We start from the raw sequence: 21,041 nt of genomic DNA, 5'->3' as shown, positions 1-21,041 counted from the left end.
TTGTCTTGACCCTAGGACGTGAGTACACAAATGGGGGTGACCAAGATATCAGGAGCCCTGCATGGGGTGGTGAGGTGTAAATGAGATAAGTGACACAAACTAGCCACAATGCTCCAATCTCTGAGGCGGCATGATAATTACCTATCAGTTTGCTCATGGTCAATGAATGGATGCCCTTTGGCCCATTATCAATGCCACTTCTGGTGAACACATGACTGGCCTTCATTGATGGAACGCCATATATGATGCAGCTGTACCTCCTTCACTATTGCCTACATTCATAAAGTCTACCTTCCTGAGTGTGACTCTTGGGATGCAGTGACTGTAATTAAGTCCTTGCATTCTGAATATCCCTTCACAGTGCTATTGAAGCTATTGGCTTTGTAAGGAGGTAATCCTTCTTTCCAATTATGATGACTCTTGTTCACTCTTGCGGCACCAACAAATTAGAGGGTACCCCAAAAAGGGGCCGTCAGCCCAGCAATGCGCTTCTCCCACACTGCTTCAGACCCTTCCCGATCAGATTTGCTACTGCCTTTGCTTTGAGCCACAGCCATTACTGTGTTGCCCCACCTTGTATTCATTATTTCCACCCTCTCCTCAGAACTCAAACCTGGTCAAAATACTTGTTTGTGAAATTGGAGTTCTGCCTGAGCACAACTGCACAATGGTCTCAGCTACCGGGAACCTAAAACCCCAGAACTTTCCCACCCTGGCTGCACGACTGGTCAGTGTCTGAACGTGGAAGTCTGCATGAGTACCGCAGCACAGCGTTGTCCTTCTGGACAACATCAGAACAGAGCAGGACACATCAACACTGCAGCTCCAGTAGTGTGGTATTCATTGCAACAAAACCGGTGCAGCGCGATGGCAGGTAACTATGTATGTTGCACTCACCTCAAAGTCAGGAGCGAACTGAGGTCTGACTTGTGCACACCAGACATTTTCAAATGGATTTGAGGACGACATAATTTCCCACTGGCATGGATTGGAAGGCATGATGAGATTTTAGAGAGCAATTGCTTTAATGAGCATTCATGAGATGTTAACAAATGCAAATAGCATTCATGGCACTGAACAGAAAGATAACTAATCTGCCATCGGAGGAATTGCAAACTGTTTTCACGCTGCAGGTTTCCACCCTTTTGCCATGGGCAGGATGGAGAAATTCCACCCAGTGGATGTATCTTAAAGTGCTATAGAATCTGGATCAGTGCTGCAGATTGAAAGGCTGCAAATGTAACCCCACAATTTCAGAAAGGTGGGAGTGACCTGATAGTGTGACATCAATGACCTCCCTTCAATCATAAAGTCAGAAGTGAGGATCTTTGCGGATGACTGCACAATGTTCATCACCATTCATGACTCCTCAGATAATGAAGCAGTCCATATCCAAATGCAGCAAGACCTGGACAATATCCAGGCTTGGGTTGACAAGTGGCAAGTTATATTCGCACCACACAAGTGCCAGGCAATGACCATCTCCTACAAGAGAGGATCTAAGCACTGCCCCATGACATTCAATGGCATTACCATTGCTGAATCCCCCACAATCAACATAGAACATAGAACAGTACAGCACAGAACAGGCCCTTCGGCCCTCGATGTTGTGCCGAGCAATGATCACCCTACTTAAACCCACGTAACCCGTATACCCGTAACCCAACAATCCCCCCATTAACCTTACACTACGGGCAATTTAGCATGGCCAATCCACCTAACCCGCACATCTTTGGACTGTGGGAGGAAACCGGAGCACCCGGAGGAAACCCACGCACACACGGGGAGGACGTGCAGACTCCACACAGACAGTGACCCAGCCGGGAATCGAACATGCTGGGGGTTATCATTGATCAGAAACTGAACTGGACTAGTCACATTAATACTGTGGCTACGAGGGCAGGCCATAGACTCGGAATCCTACGGCGAGTTAACGCACCCCCCCACCCCCACAAAGCCTGTCCAATATCTACAAGGCACAAGTCAGGAGTGTAATGGAATACTCTCCACTTGCCTGGATGAGTGCAGCTCCAACAACATTCAAGAAGCTCGACACCATCCAGGACAAAGCAGCCGGCTTAATTGCTCCTCCTTCCACAAACATTCAAACCCTCCACTACTGACGAACAGTGGCATCCATGTGTACCATCTACAAGATGCACTGCAGTAGCTCACCAAGGTTCCTTAGACAGCACCTTTTGAACCCATGACCACTAACATCTAGAAGGATAAGAGCAGCAGATACCTGGGAACCCCACCACATGGAGGCTCCCCAACCTAGTCTCTCACCATCCTGACTTGGAAATATTTTGCCGTTCCTTCACTGTGTCGCTGGGGCAACACAGTGGATGTACATACACCTCATGGACTGCAGCGGTTCAAGAAAGCAATTCACCACCATCTTCTGAAGGGTAACTAGGGATGGGCAATAAATGCTGTCCCAACCAGCAACGCCCACATCCCGTAAATGAATTTTTTTTAAGTAGTCGGGAAAATATGAGCATCTATTAGAAAGGATGTGATAAATGGATATGTCAAAAATAATGATTTGATCGATGATCTGATTAATGAAAATAATCTGTTGGGGATTTTTGTGATGTACCAGGAGATTGGAAAAGGGGGAATGTGGTGTATTTGCATTTTCCGAAGGCTTTTGATAAGGTCCACTCAGGAGGTTGATAAATAAAATTAGAACACATGGAATAGGTCGTAATATGCTGACATTAATTAGGGTTTCGTTAACAGACAGAAAACAGAGTAGAAATAAACAGGTAATTCTCAGATTGGCAGGATGTGATTAGTGGGACACAGCAAGGATCAGTACTTGGGCCCCAGCTGTTCACAATATATATCAATGATTTGGATGTGGGGATCAAATGTAATATTTCCAAGATTGCAGATGACACAAAAATAGGGACAAATGTGAGTTTGAGAATAAGGCTTCAAGGGGATTTGAACAGGCTTGTTGAGTGGGCAAGGACATGGTAGATGGAATATAATATGGATAAATGTGAGGTTATCCATCTAGATACGATGGATAGAGATAGAGTATTTCTCAAATGGTGAGAGATGGGAAATGTTGTTATCTTAAAGGAACCTAGGTATTCTTGTTCATAAGTCACAACATGCAGGTTCAGCAAGCTATTAGGAAAGCAAATGGTATGTTGGCCTTTATCGCAAGAGAACTTGACTACATCCTAGCTTCAATTGTATGGAACCTTGGTTAGACTGCTCTTGGAAAATTGGGTAGTTTGGTCCCCTTACCAAAGGAAGAATGTGCTTTCCATAGAGGGTATGCAGCAGAGATTCACCAGACTAATTCTTGGGATGATGGGCTGTTCTTACTGCAATTATATAGAGCCTTGGTGAGACTACTCCTGGAGTATTGTGTACAGTTTTGGTCTTACCAAAGAAAAGATATACTTGTCATGGAGGAGTGCAACAAAGGTTCACTAAATTAATTCCTCAGATTGAAGGATTGTCCTATGAGGAAAGATTAAATAGACTGATTTAAAAATCAGTTTATATATTTGGACTTGTCTTAGTTCCACAAACTTGGAGATTAAAAAGATTTAAAACACGCTTGTAAGTATGGTTTCTTGCCTTCTTTATGTTAAGGTGAACGTTTCTGGAGTTAAAAAGAATGAAAGGCGATTTCATTCAAATATACAAATGTTTACAGGGCTCGACAAGAAAGATGCAGGAAAGATGTTTCCCTTGGCTGGGGTGTCTAGAACCATGGGACACAGTCTCAGAATAAGGGGCAGGTAATTTAGGATTGAGATTAGAAGATCGCTGGTGTGATTCTCTGTCCATTTACGGCAGCGGGATTCGCTGGTCCTGCTGCAGTGAATGGGAGATTTGGCTGAGCACCAAATTCTCCGTCCTCCCTAGCAACGGAGAATCCCGGTCCATATCGCTAGGAGGACGCCCCACCTCATAGAGCTGCCAGGCTCTGGTTAGCTGGCAGCTCCACATTAGGAGTGGTAACCACTACAGATGCTACAGGTAGGTCAAGGATGTGGCGCCCTGCAATGGACTTGGAAATATAGTTAAGTCTGATATCTCGCTGGGACTAGGCTAACAGGACACTACGTGCGGCCTCTCCAAGGACACTTGGCCATGAACACAGCTGTGGAAAAGGGCCAGACTCTCAGGCAAGAGGATCCCTGGCTGAATTTTAAACATTGTAAAGGTTCATGCTTTATAATTCATAAAAGTATATTTAGCTAATATCATAAATGATAATATCTAGTTTAGAAAAACAATGGGATAAAATATGTACGCCTTATACAGACAGCACAATTAAGTGAGACAGAAGTAATGGAAAAAAGCCAGTGAAGCAGCAAGAAATCCACGACAAGGTCATTGAAGATCAACTCGAATATTAAATACATGACAGAAAAGGTGAGTAAGATCAACTTTTGTAAATTCACAATTTTGCAAAACTAACCTCTACAGGTTCTCCATCAACCTTCACCTGCCCTGCAATCTCCACCATGTCCAGAGCAAGGTGGCATATGGAATGAGCATGATGGACACATGGCTCTGGCAGACCACTCACAGTCATGTACTTATCCCCAACTGTCTCCACCTGAAGAAATAAGAAAAATGAATGGCCCCTTTAAATGTTGCTTAATAAAATCACAAATAAATTAAAATTAGGAGATACTTGGCAGATTTTCTTTGCCACAGAGGCACGAAAGAGGAGTTAGGTTTTATTTTGCACTGGAAACCTGCCTTCAAGGGAACCTGATTAAAGTTTAGATTTTCAAGTGGTTGAGCCCTTAATTGGTACGGAGATAGATTCGCTGGCAACCTCAGGGCTGGTTTTCGAAGTTGGAGAGTCAGTCAGATGCCTTTTAGTCTTCAGAGGGGTATCTGGCTGTAGGACAAGGCAAGTAACTGGGAAGGCACCTCAACAAGAATGTTCACACCCATTAAAAAAAAATCATTAACTAAAGCACAGAAACAGCCAAGGCCACCACCACAGGGAGATCTGTTTTTATCGTTGTGAGTCTCAAATGTGGTAGATTACATCACTCACTCCCATATACACACAGTGAGTGAATCACTCACACGCACAACCACACACACACACACTCACACACACATATATACAGTTAGTCTCTCACTCCCACATACTCACCATATCACCACATCCCCCATGGTGACCTGAGCCTTAAGATCGGGAATTACCTGCATTAAGATCGGGAATCCCGATCAGGCGAAGAATTCTGCATTAGCCTAAATTGAAATGGCGCCGGGTGGCAGCCCCATCCCCAGTCTCCAGTCCTGCCCCGCGCCGGCGGGAACATGCAAACAGCTGATTCACATTAATTGGAATGCAATTAACGGGCTGGAAGCCCAAATCTGAACCATCCCCGCTATGTTCCAACCCCACACCGGGAATTCTCCCAGACACGCTTTGGTGTAAGTATTGCCAAGCATAGTCCTGATATGATGGACCCCAAAGGACCTGCGTTTGGGTGGGCTCAGGCTGTGAGTAAGGGGTTGACCACGGGATCCTCCCCCAAGATGGGGTCCCTTGTCTGGATTGCCCCTTCCAGCACTGGGCAAACTGAACATCACTCTTGACATGGTGATCACAGGCAACCGTCTGTTCAAATTCTTCACCCTTGTTTGATCTGTTACTCTGAAGTGACCTTCGCGGTCTGAACTGCTCTGTTTGACAGCTCATGAACAGATCAGAGAGTTCATTGAAGATTCAAGCTAGCAATACTTTCCCTTTCCTCACATCTGCTCCCTCAGCCCAATTGTGTCTGAGCCTTCCGTGAAGGTCCATAACTCTTAGAAAGGCTTATAATCCTCTGGGCCCATTTGAAATGGGACATATTCATTCAATTTCACAGTGCAGCAGTTTAACTGACATTTTATTGACAGTTTAATGGTTTAAGCACAGCTGCAAGGAGGTGTATTTATTTTTCTTTCCCTTCGTGCTTGAATGTGTCTGAAGTACCTTCCATTGATCCTAACCGTAATGTTTATAAACATTCTTGTACTGATTGACACAAGCTGACCATTTCAGCAATGTTAAGTGCTTTCTGCTGTTAGAAAACTGTAAATGAAAGCACTTCGGGAGAACTCTCCCTTTGCAGCCTGGCAGCAGCAGAATGGGACATGAGCAATGAGCTGACTCCCTTGACTCCACTTGGGGTCTATCACGCCAGGGTAGACACTGCTAGAGTGTCAGAGCCATCATGTCAGGGGGCAATGGTCCTTTGGTAATGCTAGGGGGCATGACTGAAATGACGGCTGAAGGGGAGATTGGGGGGTAGCTGAAGGTAATGTGCTTAATGAGGGGCTGAAGAAGGAGCTGAAAGGGGACTGAGGGGATAGGTTGGGGGGGGGTGTTCCGATCACCCTCATGCACCCGTGGTGTGGGGATGTGAACCGTTTATTCCTGTGGTGGGGGGAAGATGCCAGTCCTTGATGAGAGGTTGGGGGTGCTCCACTTGTCAGCGGGGTGGGGGGTCATTTGCCTTGTGGGGGGGTGGGGGTCCTGTCCCTGGATGCTGAGATCAGGGCGCGGGTTCAAAAATGGCAGCCCAACCCCGTAACTGCAGGGAAACAATATAGATGAGAATGTGTGTGGGGGTGGGGGATGATAAGTAAGTTATGATGACAAGAAGATTGGCAGAGTACTTAACGGTGGGGAAGAAGATCTTCGGGTGCAGGAAAATATAGATGGGTTGGTCAGATGGGCAGATCAGTGGCAGATGGAATTTAACCCTGGAAAATTGGACGTGATGCACTTTGGAAGGAGTAACACAAGGGAGCACTCAATGAATGGCAGGACACTAGGAAGCTCAGAGGAACAAAGTGATCTTGGGGTGTTTGTCCACAAATCCCTAAAGGCTTCACGACAGATTAACTGGGTAGTTAAGAAAGCATAAGGGCCACTTGCCTTCATTAGTCGTGGCATAGATTATAACAGCAGGGATGTTGGCGCTGTACAAAACTTTGGTTAGAGCACAACTGTAGTACTGTGTTCAGTTCTGGTAGCCTCATTATAGGAAAGATGTGATTGCACTGGAGAGTGTGCAGAGGAGATTCACCAGGATGTTGCCTGGGATGGAACATTTGATCTATGAAGAGAGGCTGGATCACCTTCTAGGGTCAGAGTTATTTGAGATCAACTTCCATGGTTGTATGTAGTTTGCTTGCCGCAAGTCAACAATCTTCCATCAATAGTTCATAAGATCATCAGGAATAGGAACAGGAGCAGGACATTGCGCCTGCTTCGCCATTCAATCAGATCATGGCCAATCTTGAGTGTGGCCTTAACTCCACTTTCCTACTTGTCCCCCCCCTACCCCTGCTCATAACCTCTGACTCCCTTGTAGATCAATAATCCGTCTAACACAGTCTTGAATATAGTCAATGACCCAGCCTCCACTGCTCTCGGAGTTGGAGAATATCAAAGACTAATGACCCTGTGAGAAAATAAATGTCTGTTCATGTCTGTCTTAGTTGGAAATCCATCAGCTATGCTGCAGCGATTGGATAACACTGTATCAAAGTATTGACACTGTATTGCAGAGGACCATATTCAAGTCAATAAACTTAGTGGACTTGGGGGATCCCCTTATCCCCTAGGAAATGACAATTCTTTGTTCTGTGAACTGAATTTATGGCAGGTGAAATGTGATGCAGAAAAATGTCAAATGGTGTTGTGGTAATCTAGGAAACACGAAGAAGAAGGCTAAACAGATTTATTTTAACTCAAAAGATAAAGCTACTACCATGGCGGGCAACACTATTTTTCCAGCCTGCGACTTTTGGAACTCCCAATCTGGGTCTGGGAGCAGCATTTCAAGGGCTCACTAATGAGTCCCAGCTGGGCGGGCCCCTGCCTGTTACCGTGGGAATTTGTACTCTATGAACCCCATGGGGAGATCGATTAGTGATCCCCATCGGGTCCTCGGCTGGTTGTCACAGATGCATTTTGGAATAAAAACTGAGAACAGCCAATGTGAACAAAACAGCATAATTTTAAAGGGGTTGTGGAACAGGGTGACCTAAGGATGTATCTATAAAAGGTACTAAGAGAATTTCATAAGGCTGTTAAAAAAAACCCCAATATGGAATCATTGCTTTATGCCCCTATATATACAGCCAAAAAAGCAAGGGGCGGAATTCTCTCAGCCCGGGGCGGTGCCGGAGAACCCCGTGATGGCGCGAATCGCGCCACGCCGCTGGCATGTGATTCTCCACAGAGCGGAGAATCCGGTGGCATTGGCGTAGGTGTGATTGCCGCGGCGTCAGTCAGGGGCCACTCTATGCCCAGGATGGGCCAAGCAGCCGTCGTAAAAACGGCAAGTCCCGCTGGCGCCGTTCACACCTGCTCTCAGCCGGCGGGAACTCTGCATGGAAGGGTCGAGGGGCGGCCTGTGGACAGGGGGGTGGGGGGAGGAAGGAGGGTTCCGACCCCGAGAGGGGGGCCTCCGATGTGGCCTAGCCCGCGATCGGGGCCCACCAATCGGCAGGCCGGCCTCTCTGGCTGGCGGCCTCCTTTCTTCCGTGCCGGACCCTGTAGTCATATTGCGCCGGGCCAGCACGTTGAAGGAAGCCACTGTGCATGCGCGGATTCCGCGGCACCCACCTCACAACCTGTCGGGGCCGGAATTGCAGATTCTGAGGCTGTGTTAGCCTTAGGATCACAGAATCCCGCTCAAGGTTTGTAGAGATTCACACGAATGGTTCCAAGAATGAGGAGCTTCAGTCATGTATTTAGATTGGTGATGTTGGGACAGTTCTCTTTGGAAGGCAGAAGATTGAAAGGAGATTTGATTGAGGTAATCAGAGTTATAAGGGGTCTGGACAGGGTAGTTCAGGAAAACCGATCTTGTTGGTCAAAAGATGGAGAAGTGGACGCAGAATTAAGGTAATTGGCAAAAAAAACAATGGAGATGTGAGGAAAAACCTTTCTCACACAGTGTGTTTTGGATCTGGAATGTGGTGATGGCAATTTCGAGCAAGGCATTCAAGACAGAATAGGATTATCTGAAAAGGAAGAATCTGCAGGGCTACAGTAAGAAAGCAGGGGGGTGAAACTAGGTAAATTGCTCATTTGATCAGCCAACACAGACATGATGGGCCCAATGGTCTCTTTCTGTACTGTAATAATTCTGTGATTTTATATCTCCTAGAAGTTTCATCTTTAATTCCTGGAGATTCTCAGAAATCCGAGAGCACCGAGAACACCTTTTCTCCCACTAACTCTCTCAAAAGGTAGACTGGTTACTGACATGGAAACAATCCCTAATCAAAGGTTATGATACAACCTCCCAAAACAAAGACCCTCCAGAGGTGGGCACGGATTGAAGGAAGAGAGTCCCAGGGAGCAGGTGAATTACCCATCGAAGGTGCAAACTTCCCAGCCAATTTCCAAGGAGGTCAACACATCAGGACTTCAGCAAGTCCTGATGTGCATCTTGGGTCATAAGCCTCGTCTCCAAAAGTCTGGAGTTCGGAAGATCTAGGCCAACATTAAACAAGGCATTGTGAGGATCTGGAATGCCAAACCTGAAAGTGAGTGTAAACAAATTCAAAAGTAACTTTGAAATGACTTGGATAAAAACTTGAAGAGGAAAACAATTGTGCTGTTATGGAAAAACAGGGGAATACTAATTGGATAGATCTTTCAAGAGGGGACAGCATAGGTACAATAGACCAAATTACCTCCCATCAGTGCTGCGTGATTCCATGATTGCAGATTGAGGCACAGCAAACTAGGTGTGTACATCTCTGTAGCTGATTTTGTGATAATCACTGCCACTGACTGACACTCCAAGCTGGATTTTCAATTCTGGGTCGAGAACTTGGCTGACAGTTCAGTTTTGTGTCACAGAGTCATAGACGTTACAGTGCAGAAGGAGGCCAATCGGCCCATCGAGTCTGCACCGACCCACTTAAGCCCTCACTTCCACCCTATCCCCGTAACCCAATAACCTCTCCGAACCTTTTTGGACACTAAGGGCAATTAAGCATGGCCAACCCACCTAACCTGCACGTCTTTGGATTGTGGGAGGAAACCGGAGCCCCCGGAGGAAACCCACGCAGACACGGGGAGTACGTGCAAACTCCGCACAGACAATGACCCAAGCCGGGAATCGAACCTGAGGCCGTGGCGCTGTGAAGCCACAATGCTAACCACTGTGCTACCATGCTGACCTTTCCCCCTTCACTTTCTATATTCCACTCTGGCCTCCACTGATTAGTTCCCTTTGTACCTGTGAGCAGCCTCTCTTTTTTCTCATGCAGTCCTGAATATTGCTCGACATTCAGGGTTCTCTGGACTTGTTGCACCTACACCTAAAGGGAACATGTTCATATCATAGAGTCACATGATAGAATCCCTAAAGTGCAGAAGGAAGCCATTCAGCCCATCGAGTCTCCACAGACCCTTTGAATAAAGTACCCATTTACACTCTCCCCGCCCTCTCCCTGTAACCCCATAACCTAAGTGATACTAGGGCATGGCCAATCCACCTAACCCACACATCTTTGGACTGTGGGAGGAAACCGGAGCACCCAGAGGAAACCCAGACACAGGAAGAATGTACAAACCTCACACAATGACCCAAGGCCAGAATTGAACCCAGGAACTGTAAGGGAGCAGTGTTAACCACTGGGCCACCATGCCACCCCACAAGCCTGTACTCTCTCCATTTTCTTTTAAACTGCTCTGCTGTACATTTTCCCAAAGAAGCGTTCCCAGTCTACTTTGGCCCGATCTTGCCTTATTCTAATAATCTGCCTTCCCCAAGCCAAAACCGTATTTTGCAGACATTCTTTTTAATTTTCCATAATAAACATTAATCGTACTGTGTTGTGGTCACTATCACTTAAATCCCCCACTGCCATCTCCAACACCGGTCAAGCTTCATTCCCCAGAATTAAATCCAGCACTGCACAGCCCCTTGTTTGACCTTCCACATATTGACATAAAAAGCTCTTTTTAATGCATTTCAAGAAATCCGCCCCCTCTAAACCCTTTACACCATGTCTATACCAATTAATGTTGGGGAAGTTGAAATCTCCCAATATAATTACCCTATAATTATTATTTTTAAACACCTCAGTGAAATTGTCGACATAACTGCTCCTCTATTGCCGGTGTCCTGACCCCACCTTGCATCCACTTTTAAATGGCTGGAGCCAGGCTCAGTAGTCAATCAGCAGAACTGGATGTGGTCTGGAGGTAGAACAGTCATCAAGGGGCATTTAAAAAGGCGACCCAGGAGGAAAACACAGTTCAAGCCAGCGTTCTATTTCTCCATTTTCCTGGCTTTCCGTTTTAATATATACAAGACCAGTATTCTCATTTTCCCCTTTTACTGTTTTGCCCTCCAGGGAAGGACGACCATGATGGGCCTGCTGCTTGCTGTGGAGATGGCTGCCCAGGGTGAAGTATGGGATCAGGCCGGTGCCTCCATTTGCTCTGATAGCTCTCCCTGCTATATGCATGCCACATCTACCCTGATGTGTTCCAGACATGCTCCCATGCCTGCCAAGTCTAAATCCCAATCTGCGATTGAGGCCTTTTGATTAGCTTTGCAAGTAACTTAGCAAGTAACTCATGGTTGGTCGAGTCAACCCTTGTCTCACTGGACCACTGAAAATTGCATTATATTCTGGACGCAGCAGGATCCAGAGCTGTCCTGCGGAAATGTGATTTTCAAATCGTGCCACTCGTTCCCACCAGGAGAGGTTTGTATTGGACAATACTGCGCAGAAATCCAATTCTTAATTCTAAATTGAGCCAAATAAAAATTGTTCAACCCACCTTATACACATAAGGGTTCTTGCGTGAATCTGTGAGGATGTCAAACCTCGTATAAAGATCATTGAGGAAGTTGACAATTTTCATAGCTCCCTCAGCAGAGGCATGTTTATTGCAGAATGTGTTGAATCCAACAATTCCACTGAAAAGGATGGTTACATTGTCATACCGTTTAGCAGTAATCGGACGCTTGTGTCTTAACTCATTGGCAACAGAATGGGGAAGAACTGAATACAGCAATCTGAAAGAGATAAATGAAATATTTTCAAAACATCAAATGTCTTTATCAATTGAAAAACAAACTGAAAATGGTAAAAATTAACAATCCTTGTCCACTTTTAGCTCAGTACGGACTCCTTTAACATGACCACCAAATAGAAGGTATTAAAAAATAAGTCACGGGGCGGCATGTGACGCAGTGGTTAGCACTGGGATTGCGGCGCTTAAGGACCCGGGTTCGAATCCCGGCCCTGGGTCACTGTCCGTGTGGAGTTTGCACATTCTCCCCGTGTCTGCATGGGTCTCGCCCCCACAACCCAAAGATGTGCAGGTTAGGTGGATTGGCCACGCTAAATTGCCCCTTACTTGGAAAATAAAAATAATTGGGTACTCTAAATTTATTTTTAAAAATTAAGTCACAAACAGAACACATTCCAAGTAAAACTTATTACAAATGTTCCCCGGACAGTTTCTGCTGGCAGAACTCTGGAGTGAGGTACCAAGCTATAAAATTGAAACAGAAATATACTTGGTGGTTTGTTTAGTTACACGTCTGATTGGCAATTCCTCTAAGTTTAGATTCAAAATGCTTCACAATTCAAATTGTTTGAGGAATATAGAGTAGAGAATAGAATCACTGGGAAGTGTTTTCCGATGGTGAGGGTTCTCTGCAGCAGTGTCAGCATCAGCAGTGATCAGGACTGGGATTATAATCAGTCCCCTGATTCAAAGTCCCAGAGTCCAGGACCAGGCAAATGCAGGTGGTGTCTTGATATAATAGTAAGGTGAGTTATGGGGAGGTGCGGACAGAGAGTAGGGTTTATGATGGAAAGGCAGGGGCCCGCAGTGGGAGCGAGTACCCGTAGGGATCAGACCTTGTGCAAGTGTTATAACCTCACTGGAGGTCCCGGGATCAGGACCATACAATTTCCCATGACCTCCCTGGAATATGAACTTCCCCATTAAGGGATGCAGGACTTCCCCTTTAAGGAGACGCGGCATTCCCTTTACAAGGAGAGCCCCCAGCTGTATGAAAACCCTGGCTGAGGTGCAGGGCAGGGAAGGAGACCCTTCGGGGAGTGGAGGGGCATCGTAATTGTATTGGAATAAACCTTGTTCTTTAATTTCTATCATTGTAAATGCATTCTGCTTATCGCGGATTCAACACTGGCACCGAGAATTCTGTGGAGCTGACGGCGACACCGGTTGCTATGCTCCCAGCCCACCTTGTTCAGGCTTCGACAGGCCCCAATACTAATCGCCGAAATGCCGCTCATAGTAACGCTCGAACCTTTGAACGAAGGTACAGATGATTTGGGGCAATATGTGGAACGCATGAACTATTGTTTCCGAACAAATGTGATTACTGACAGCTTGCAGAGGGTCCACCCACAGTGTGATAAAGAGCCTGGCTCACCCGGACGCCACAGATTCCCGGTCGTTCACCGCCCTGGTGGCTGTGGTGGGGAGCATTTCGACTCAAAACCACCGCTCATCATACACCGTTTCCGGTTCCACACTGATGCCCGGGCTCAAGCCAAGTCGGTAACTGACCTCCGGGCCCGCCTCTGAAAACTGGCTGAGGCTTGTGAATTCGGAGCGACATTGACTGAAACACTCAGGGACCATTTGGTGTGTGGGCTCCGCGATGCAGTTGAATGAGACACTCAGGGAAAATTTGGTATGTGGACTTCGCGATGCGGTCACACAACAGAAATTAGTAGCTGAGGCCCACCTGGACCCGGAGGTGGAAATAGCCATCTCCAGAGAAAGCAGCGCCAAAGAAGGGGTCCAGGAACTCCAGGGATTGGCAGGACTCAGAGTGGAATGCCAAAACAAGTGCCAATCAAAACAAGTGCTTTGACAAAGGGTCATCTGGACTCGAAACATTAGCTCTTTTCTCATCCTGTAGATGCTGCCAGACCTGCTGAGATTTTCCAGCATTTTCTCTTTCGTTTCAGATTCCAGCATCCACAGTAATTTGCTTTTTGCAAATCATACTCTGCTAAACTGAGGAAGCCAGCCCCTGACAATGGGACACCTACCGGACACACGGACAGCCATAATAAAGGCCAGGTACCCCGCCGGACGTTCTTCCCAACCAGGAGGAACAGGAATACGACCACCAGCCAGCGAGGATCAACCACCCGCCAACCCACCAGGCACGACCGTCCCCCACGTGACAGGACTTGCTATGTGGAAGACGATGACAGCATCTACCAATAGTTGCAATGCATGGATGTGCCAATCGTGGCACCCACCCAGATCACCCTGCAAATTAATGGACACCCAATCTTCATGGAACTCGACACTGGGGCAGCAATGTCGGTAGTCAGTCACCATGCGTGCCGGTGAGGACGATTGGTTACAGAACAGAAGGATGCCATTTGGTCTGTCATGTTTATAGGCCTGCCCTCTGCAAGATAAATTTACCTGCCATCCCCATGTCTTTTCCCCATAGCCCTGCAAATCTTTCTTTTCAGAATTTGCTCCACCTCAAGGCCGTATTTTCCAGATCCTAACCACCTCCTGTGTAAAGATCAGTTTGTTGTTGCTGCTTTTGCCATCACCTTAAATTGGGTCCTCTGGATCTTGATCCTTCCAGCAATAGGAACAGTTTTCCCTATCTGCTCCATCTGGACTCCTCATGATTTTGAATACCTCTACCAAATCTACTCTTAACCTTCTCTTGGGGTCCCAACATCTTTAATCTTTCTTCATGACCAAAGTTCCGCGTGCCTGGAACCATTCTCATGGATATTCTCCGCACCCTCTCCAATGTCTTCACATCTCAGATTACTTCCAGTGCCACGTGCTACTGAGAGAAGGAATAGGAGGATTGAATGATTGAACACTTCGCTGGAGAATTAGTGTGGGAGAGAGAACAACAGGGGCGGGATTCTGTGATCCTGAGGCTAAGTGTTGACGCCGTCGGAAATGCCATCGCGTTTCTCGATGGCGTCAACACAGCCTTGGAATCAGCAATTCTGGACCCTACAGGGGGCCAGCACAGCACTGGAGTGGTTCATGCCACTCCAGCTGCTGATCCTGTCATGAACTGGACGCCGCGGGATCCGGGCATGCGCAGTGGCACCGCACCGGCCCCAACGCAACATGGCGCAAGGTTACAGGGGCGGTGCAGAATAAAGGAGGCCCCCAGCCAGAGAGGCCGGCCCGCGCTCGGTGGCCCCGATCACGGGCCAGGCCACATTGGAGGTCTCCCTCCCTCAGGGTCAGCTGCCCCCCCCCCCCCTCCCCCGACCCTTCCACGCCGAGTTCTGGCCAGCTGAGAGCAGGTGTGGAAGGTGCTGGCGGGACTCAGGTTTTTCATGACAGCTGTTCAGCCCATCACAGGCTGAGAATCAGCGGGGGGGGGGGGGGGGGGGGGGGGGGGGGGTAGAGCGGCGCCGCGCCAACCACGCCGGCGCCAATTCACTGCTTTGCGTCGGGGCGGCATGGCACGATTCGCACCAGTCGCGGGGCTGAGAGAATCCCGCCCCAGATTCCTGTGGCAGTGGGACCGGTTCTGGGGACAGGTGAGACCTGTACAAGATGGATGGGTTGCACCTTAACAGGACCGGAATTAGTATTCTCGCAGGGAGATTTGCTTGTGTTGTTGGCGAGAGTTTAAACTAGCTTGTCAGGGGATGATAATATGAGGCATACTCAAGTTGGAAGGAAGTACAGCAGGAAGTAGGGAAAAGGAAGTGGAAAAGTAGCAAGCGAAATTAGAAGGCAGGCAAAATTAGAAGGCAGGCAAAATTAGAAGACAGGCGAAATTAAGGTGAGATCAATTCGGCTTAGAAAGCGGAATAATGTTTAATAATAATAATCTTTATCACTGTCACAAGTAGGCTTACATTAATACTGCAATGAAGTTACTGTGAAAATCCCCTCGCCGCCACGGGTACACTGAGGGAGAATTCAGAATGTCCAATTCACCTAACAAGCACGTCTTTTGGGGCTTGTGGGAGGAAACTGGAGCACCCGGAGGAAACCCACGCAGGCAACGTGCAGACAACGCACAGATAGTGACCTAAGAAGGGAATCGATCCTGTAGGGAGTGTGTTGTGGACAATGGCTCTTTCAGAGGCTCTGAAGTTTTTGGGGGTGGAGACGGACACACGCAGTACCTTATGGACAGAGACTAAAAGCAGACTGTTAGATTTGGCAAAAACATTGCAGTTAACATTACCTGACAAAATGCAAAAAGAGGTCATTATGGTGGTGGCTAAGCATTTAAAGTTGCCTGAGATACAGATTATCTTATTGGAAATGGCAAAAAATCAGTTACAAATTAAGCAAATGGAACATAAGAATTAAAGCAGCTTGAATATGAAAGAGAGAGAGAGGAAAAAGAGAGAGAAGGAAAACAGAAATAGCCCTAGCAGAGCAAAAAGAAAGAGAAAGGGAGATACAGACCAGGGCAAAAGATAAAGAGAGAGAGTTTGAACTTCAGAAAATGGCCATGAAACATTAGTCAGTTAAAATTGGCAGGCGTAAAGGGAAACGTACAGTTGGATGATACTAATGAGGATAGTGAGAAAGAGTGTCATAATCGAAGGCTTGGTGGGGATCTATTTAAATATGTTCAAGCATTGCCAGGGTTTGACGAGAAGGAGGTAGAAGCCTTTTTCCTTTCATTTGAGAAGGTAGCTAAATGGCCACAGGACATTTGGGTATTACTGATTCAAACAAAGTTGGTAGGGCAAGTGAAGTGTTTGCATCACTACCGGAGGAGGTATCTGGGACGTATGAGGAGGTGAAAAAATCCATCTTAGGTGCATATCAACTAGTGCCTGAAGCCTACAGACAAAGATTTAGAAATTTAAGGAAATAATTTGGTCAAACAGACATGGAGTTTGAAAGGATCAAACAGAGTAATATTGATAGGTGGATAAGGGCTTTGAAAATAGACCAAACGTATGAAGCTCTCAGTGAAATTATACTTTTGGAGGTGTTTAAAAATTCAATTCCTGATGTAGTGAGAACTCATGTGGAAGACCAGAGGGTTAAAAGTGCGAGGTTAGCAGCAGAAATGGCAGATGATTATGAATTAGCTCATAAATCAAAGTTTGCTTTTCCAACATCAGTTTCAGCCTGTGAGGGATACAAACTGGGGACATGAGAAATACTCAAGTGGTAAAAGTAAAGGTGATCTGATGGGAGGTAATAAGGAGAGTGTACCTCAGATTAAAAAAGAAATCCAGGAGGATGGAAGTGACATGAAAAGTTTCAAATGTTTTCACTGTAATAAACTAGGCCATGTAAAGTCACAGTGTTGGTGGTTGAAGAAAACCACTGGGAAGGCTGATGTGGTAAAACAGGATAAGACAGTGGGGTTTGTTAAAGTGGTAAAGGAAAGTCTAAGTGAAGCCAAGGATGTGCAAAAGATTGGACAGCCTGATCAAGAGGTGATTGATAAGAAGGTGCCAGATTTACTTGTGTGGGTTAAGTTTACTCATGTGTATCAAGAGGAGTAGGTAAAGAAGTCATAATTTTAAAAGATACGGGAGCTAGTCAATCTTTAATGGTAAGAGATCAGGAGTTATGTAGTTTTGCCAGAAAAGGTGGTAATATGTGGAATTCAGGGTGAGAGGAGTAGTGTTCCATTATATAAGGTAAGGTTGGAAAGTTGAGTGAAGAGTGGTGAAGTGGTAGTCGGAGTAAAAGAGAAACTATCTTGTCCAGGAATGCAGTTTATCTTGGGTAATGATATAGCTGGCTTGTAGGTGGGTGTGATGCCTACTGTGGTTGATAAGCCAGTGGAAAAGCAGACAACTAAAGTGTAGAAGAGCTAATATCCTGGGATTTTTCTGGATTGTGTAGTAACAAGGTCGCAAAGTCACAGGTTAAGACAAGAGGAGAAATCAGAGAGTGAAGATAAAGGTGAAGTACAATTATCAGAAACGATTTTTGATCAGATGGTTGGAAAAGTACAGGTGGAGGATGAGGCAGATATTTTTAGTTCAGGAAAATTGGCGGAGTTACAACAGAAAGAGATAGAATTAAAACGGATGTATCAGAAAGCATACACGGAAGAGGAATTTCAGTGTATGCCAGAGTGTTATTACCGTAAAAGTGATGTCTGGATGAGAAAATGGAGACCTGTATATATGCAGGCGGATGAAAAGTGGGCAGAAATTCATCAAGTAATATTGCCGGTAGGGTATAGAAAGTAGGTGTTGCGAGTTGAACATGAGGTGCCAGTAGGAGGTCATTTGGGAATAAGGAAAACTCAAACTAAAATCCAGAAACATTTTTATCGGCCTGGACTACATAAAGATGTAATTAAATTTTGTCAATCATGTCACACATGTCAAGAGATAGGGAAACCTCAAGCAGTGATAAAACCAGCACCCTTAAAACCCATTACAGCATTTGAGGAACCTTTTACAAGGGTCCTAATTGATTGCGTAGGACCACTTCCTAAAACAAAAAGTGGGAATCAATACCTTTTGACTATAATGGATGTGTCTACTAGGTTTCCAGAGGCCATTCCACAACGTAATATTCCAGCTAAAAATATCGTGGAGGAGTTACTTCAATTCTTTACTAGATATGGACTACCCGCAAGACCTCTCCATTCACCTGAGCAAGGAGCTGCGCTCCGAAAGCTCGTGTTTGAATCAAACCTGTTGGACTTTAACCTGGTGTTGTAAGACTTCTTACTGTGCTCACCCCAGTCCAACGCCGGCATCTCCACATCCTGAAGATTACTGACCTTCTGAGGGAAGGAATTCCTCCATATCTGCCTTAAATGGGAGACCCTTTAGTTTGAAATCTCAACGAAGGGAAACATTCTCTCGGCACCTAACCTGTTAAGTCCCCTCAGAATAAGATCACCTTTTATTCTTCTAAACTGCAATGAATACAGACCCAAATTGCTCATCGTTTCCCGATAAGACAATGATGTCACCCAACAATCAACCTGATTTGCTTCCAATGCAAGAAGATCACTCCCACTAGAAGGAGACCAAAACTGTATGGTATGTTTCGCATGTGGTCTCCAGTGGTCCTTTAGCTCAGTTGGCCAGACAGCTGGTTCATGGGGCGGGATTCTCCCATCCCGCGGCAGAGTGTCCACGCGGTCGTACACTCCGTCGCATTTTACTACGGCGTGAACGGACCGCTGTCAGGAGTAATTCTGGCCCCTACAGGGGGCCAGCACAGCACTGGAGCGGTTCATGCCGTTCCAGCTGCCGATCTGGGTGCCGCGGGATCCGTGCAAGTGCAGTGGCACTGGTGCCAACTTGCACATGCGCAGTGGTGCCGGTGCCAACACGCGCACGCGTGGTGCCGGTGCCAACACGCGCATGCGCGGTGGCCTCCTTCAACGCGCCGGCCCCGATGCAACATGGCACAGGAGTACAGGGGCCGGCATGTAGGAAAAGAGGCTGGTGGACAGAGAGGCCGGTCCGCCGATCGGTGGGCCCCGATTGCGGGCCAGGCCACATTGGAGGCTCCCCCCCGGGGTCTGAGCCCTCCCCCCCCCCCCCCCCCTCCCCACCCCCACAAGCTGCTACGTGGCCCTTGCGCGCAGAGTTCCCGCCGGCTGCGAGAAGGTGTGGATGGCGCCGGCGGGACTCAGCGTTTTAACTGCGGCCGCTCGGCCGATCCCGGGCCGAGAATCGGCAGACTGGCCGCGTAGAGCGGCCTGCGACTGGAACCGCGCCCAACATGCCGGTGCCAATTCTCCGCAGAGCGTGCCGGCATCAGGGCTGCGTGGCCCGGTCATGGGGATTCTCTGGCCCGGCCCCGGGCTGAGAGAATCCCGCCTATGATGCGGAGCGATGTCAACACCAGGTTCATATTCCTGATCTGGTTGAGATTATTCATTTAAAAAATAAATTTAGAGTACCCAATTCTTTTTTTCCAATTAAGGGGCAATTTAGCGTGGCCAATTAACCTACCCTGCACATCTTTTTGGGTTGTGGGGCTTAAAACCACGCAGACACGGGGAGAATGTGCTAATTCCACATGGACAGTGACCATGGCTGACGTTATTCATGAAGGCTTTGCATTCTCAACCTTGTCCCTCGCCTGAGCTGTGGTGAACATCAGGTTAAATCACCACCAGTCAGCTCACTCACCAAGGGAGTGCCGCTTATAGTCTTCTGGCACGGTGGCAACATCTACATTTATTTATAACCGATGCATCCACAATCTCCAGGGCCTTTTTCTCTGGTAATTGTTTTAAGTTCCTTCCTCCCTGTTATGCCTTGATTTTCTACTATTCTTGGGATTTGTGTTTTGTTTCTTCTACTGTAAGCATAGGGCGTGATCGAATGGTCATGCTGCACCCAAAAAGCAGCTCGCCGTGGTGCAACATGGCTGACAGAAACCGGGAAACTCCGCTCCCGGGTCGCAATGCCTCACGAGATGTTGCGATGTGAATCCCGCCCATGTGGCAGGATCACTTTTTGGCAATTCTGCATACTATATCGAGAAAGCTAGTCTCACTCTAACAAAGTTTCCCCATGCATTGAGGAATTGGAATCTATCCTCTTTGCCTCAGAAACTTCGGGCGAATGTTATTCAATACTGGTCTCCACAAATCAGGACCAAATGGATCAGTACTCATGGGGGTCTCCCAGGGGATTGGAGGCCCCGGTCTCTTCCCTTTGGGCAGGGTGGAACCCTTGAATTGTTGGTGCCACCTGGCACCGCCAGCCTGTTAAACTGGTAGTGCCATATGGGTGCCAGCTTGGCACTGCCAAGGTGGCATGCTGGCGTTGTTCATGCAGCGGTGATCAGGCCAGGGTGCCCTGCACGGGTGTTGGGGAGGGTGTGGGGGGGCCCAGAGACCCCTCATAGTGAGTTGGGGCTTGGGGCGTTGGAGGTAGCGTAGCGGGCTCCAGAGATCTATTCGCCATTTTTAAATGGTGTCCCAATCTCTCACCACACTGAGGAGTCCCATTTAGTTAAATCGTGCCCATTCACCGAATGCAAGTTTTCTGGTAGGCTTCTAAATGCCCCAAGTAATTTGTTTCTGCAAATCCATTACCATTTT

General features: G+C 47.1%; 1 protein-coding gene across 1 annotated transcript in view; it reads right to left on the bottom strand.

Annotated features, from left to right (window-relative positions):
• Positions 1–21,041, bottom strand: part of gucy1b1 (guanylate cyclase 1 soluble subunit beta 1) — a 107,091-nt gene that overhangs the window by 8,368 nt on the left and 77,682 nt on the right. The window contains 2 exon segments of the mRNA XM_038792288.1: positions 4,454–4,594; positions 11,813–12,050. Of these exon segments, the coding sequence (XP_038648216.1) occupies positions 4,454–4,594; positions 11,813–12,050 (379 nt within the window).

The sequence above is a fragment of the Scyliorhinus canicula genome, chromosome 3 (assembly GCF_902713615.1).
Source record: "Scyliorhinus canicula chromosome 3, sScyCan1.1, whole genome shotgun sequence".
Lineage (NCBI taxonomy): Eukaryota > Metazoa > Chordata > Chondrichthyes > Carcharhiniformes > Scyliorhinidae > Scyliorhinus > Scyliorhinus canicula.
This window is presented reverse-complemented; position numbering and strand designations above follow the sequence as displayed.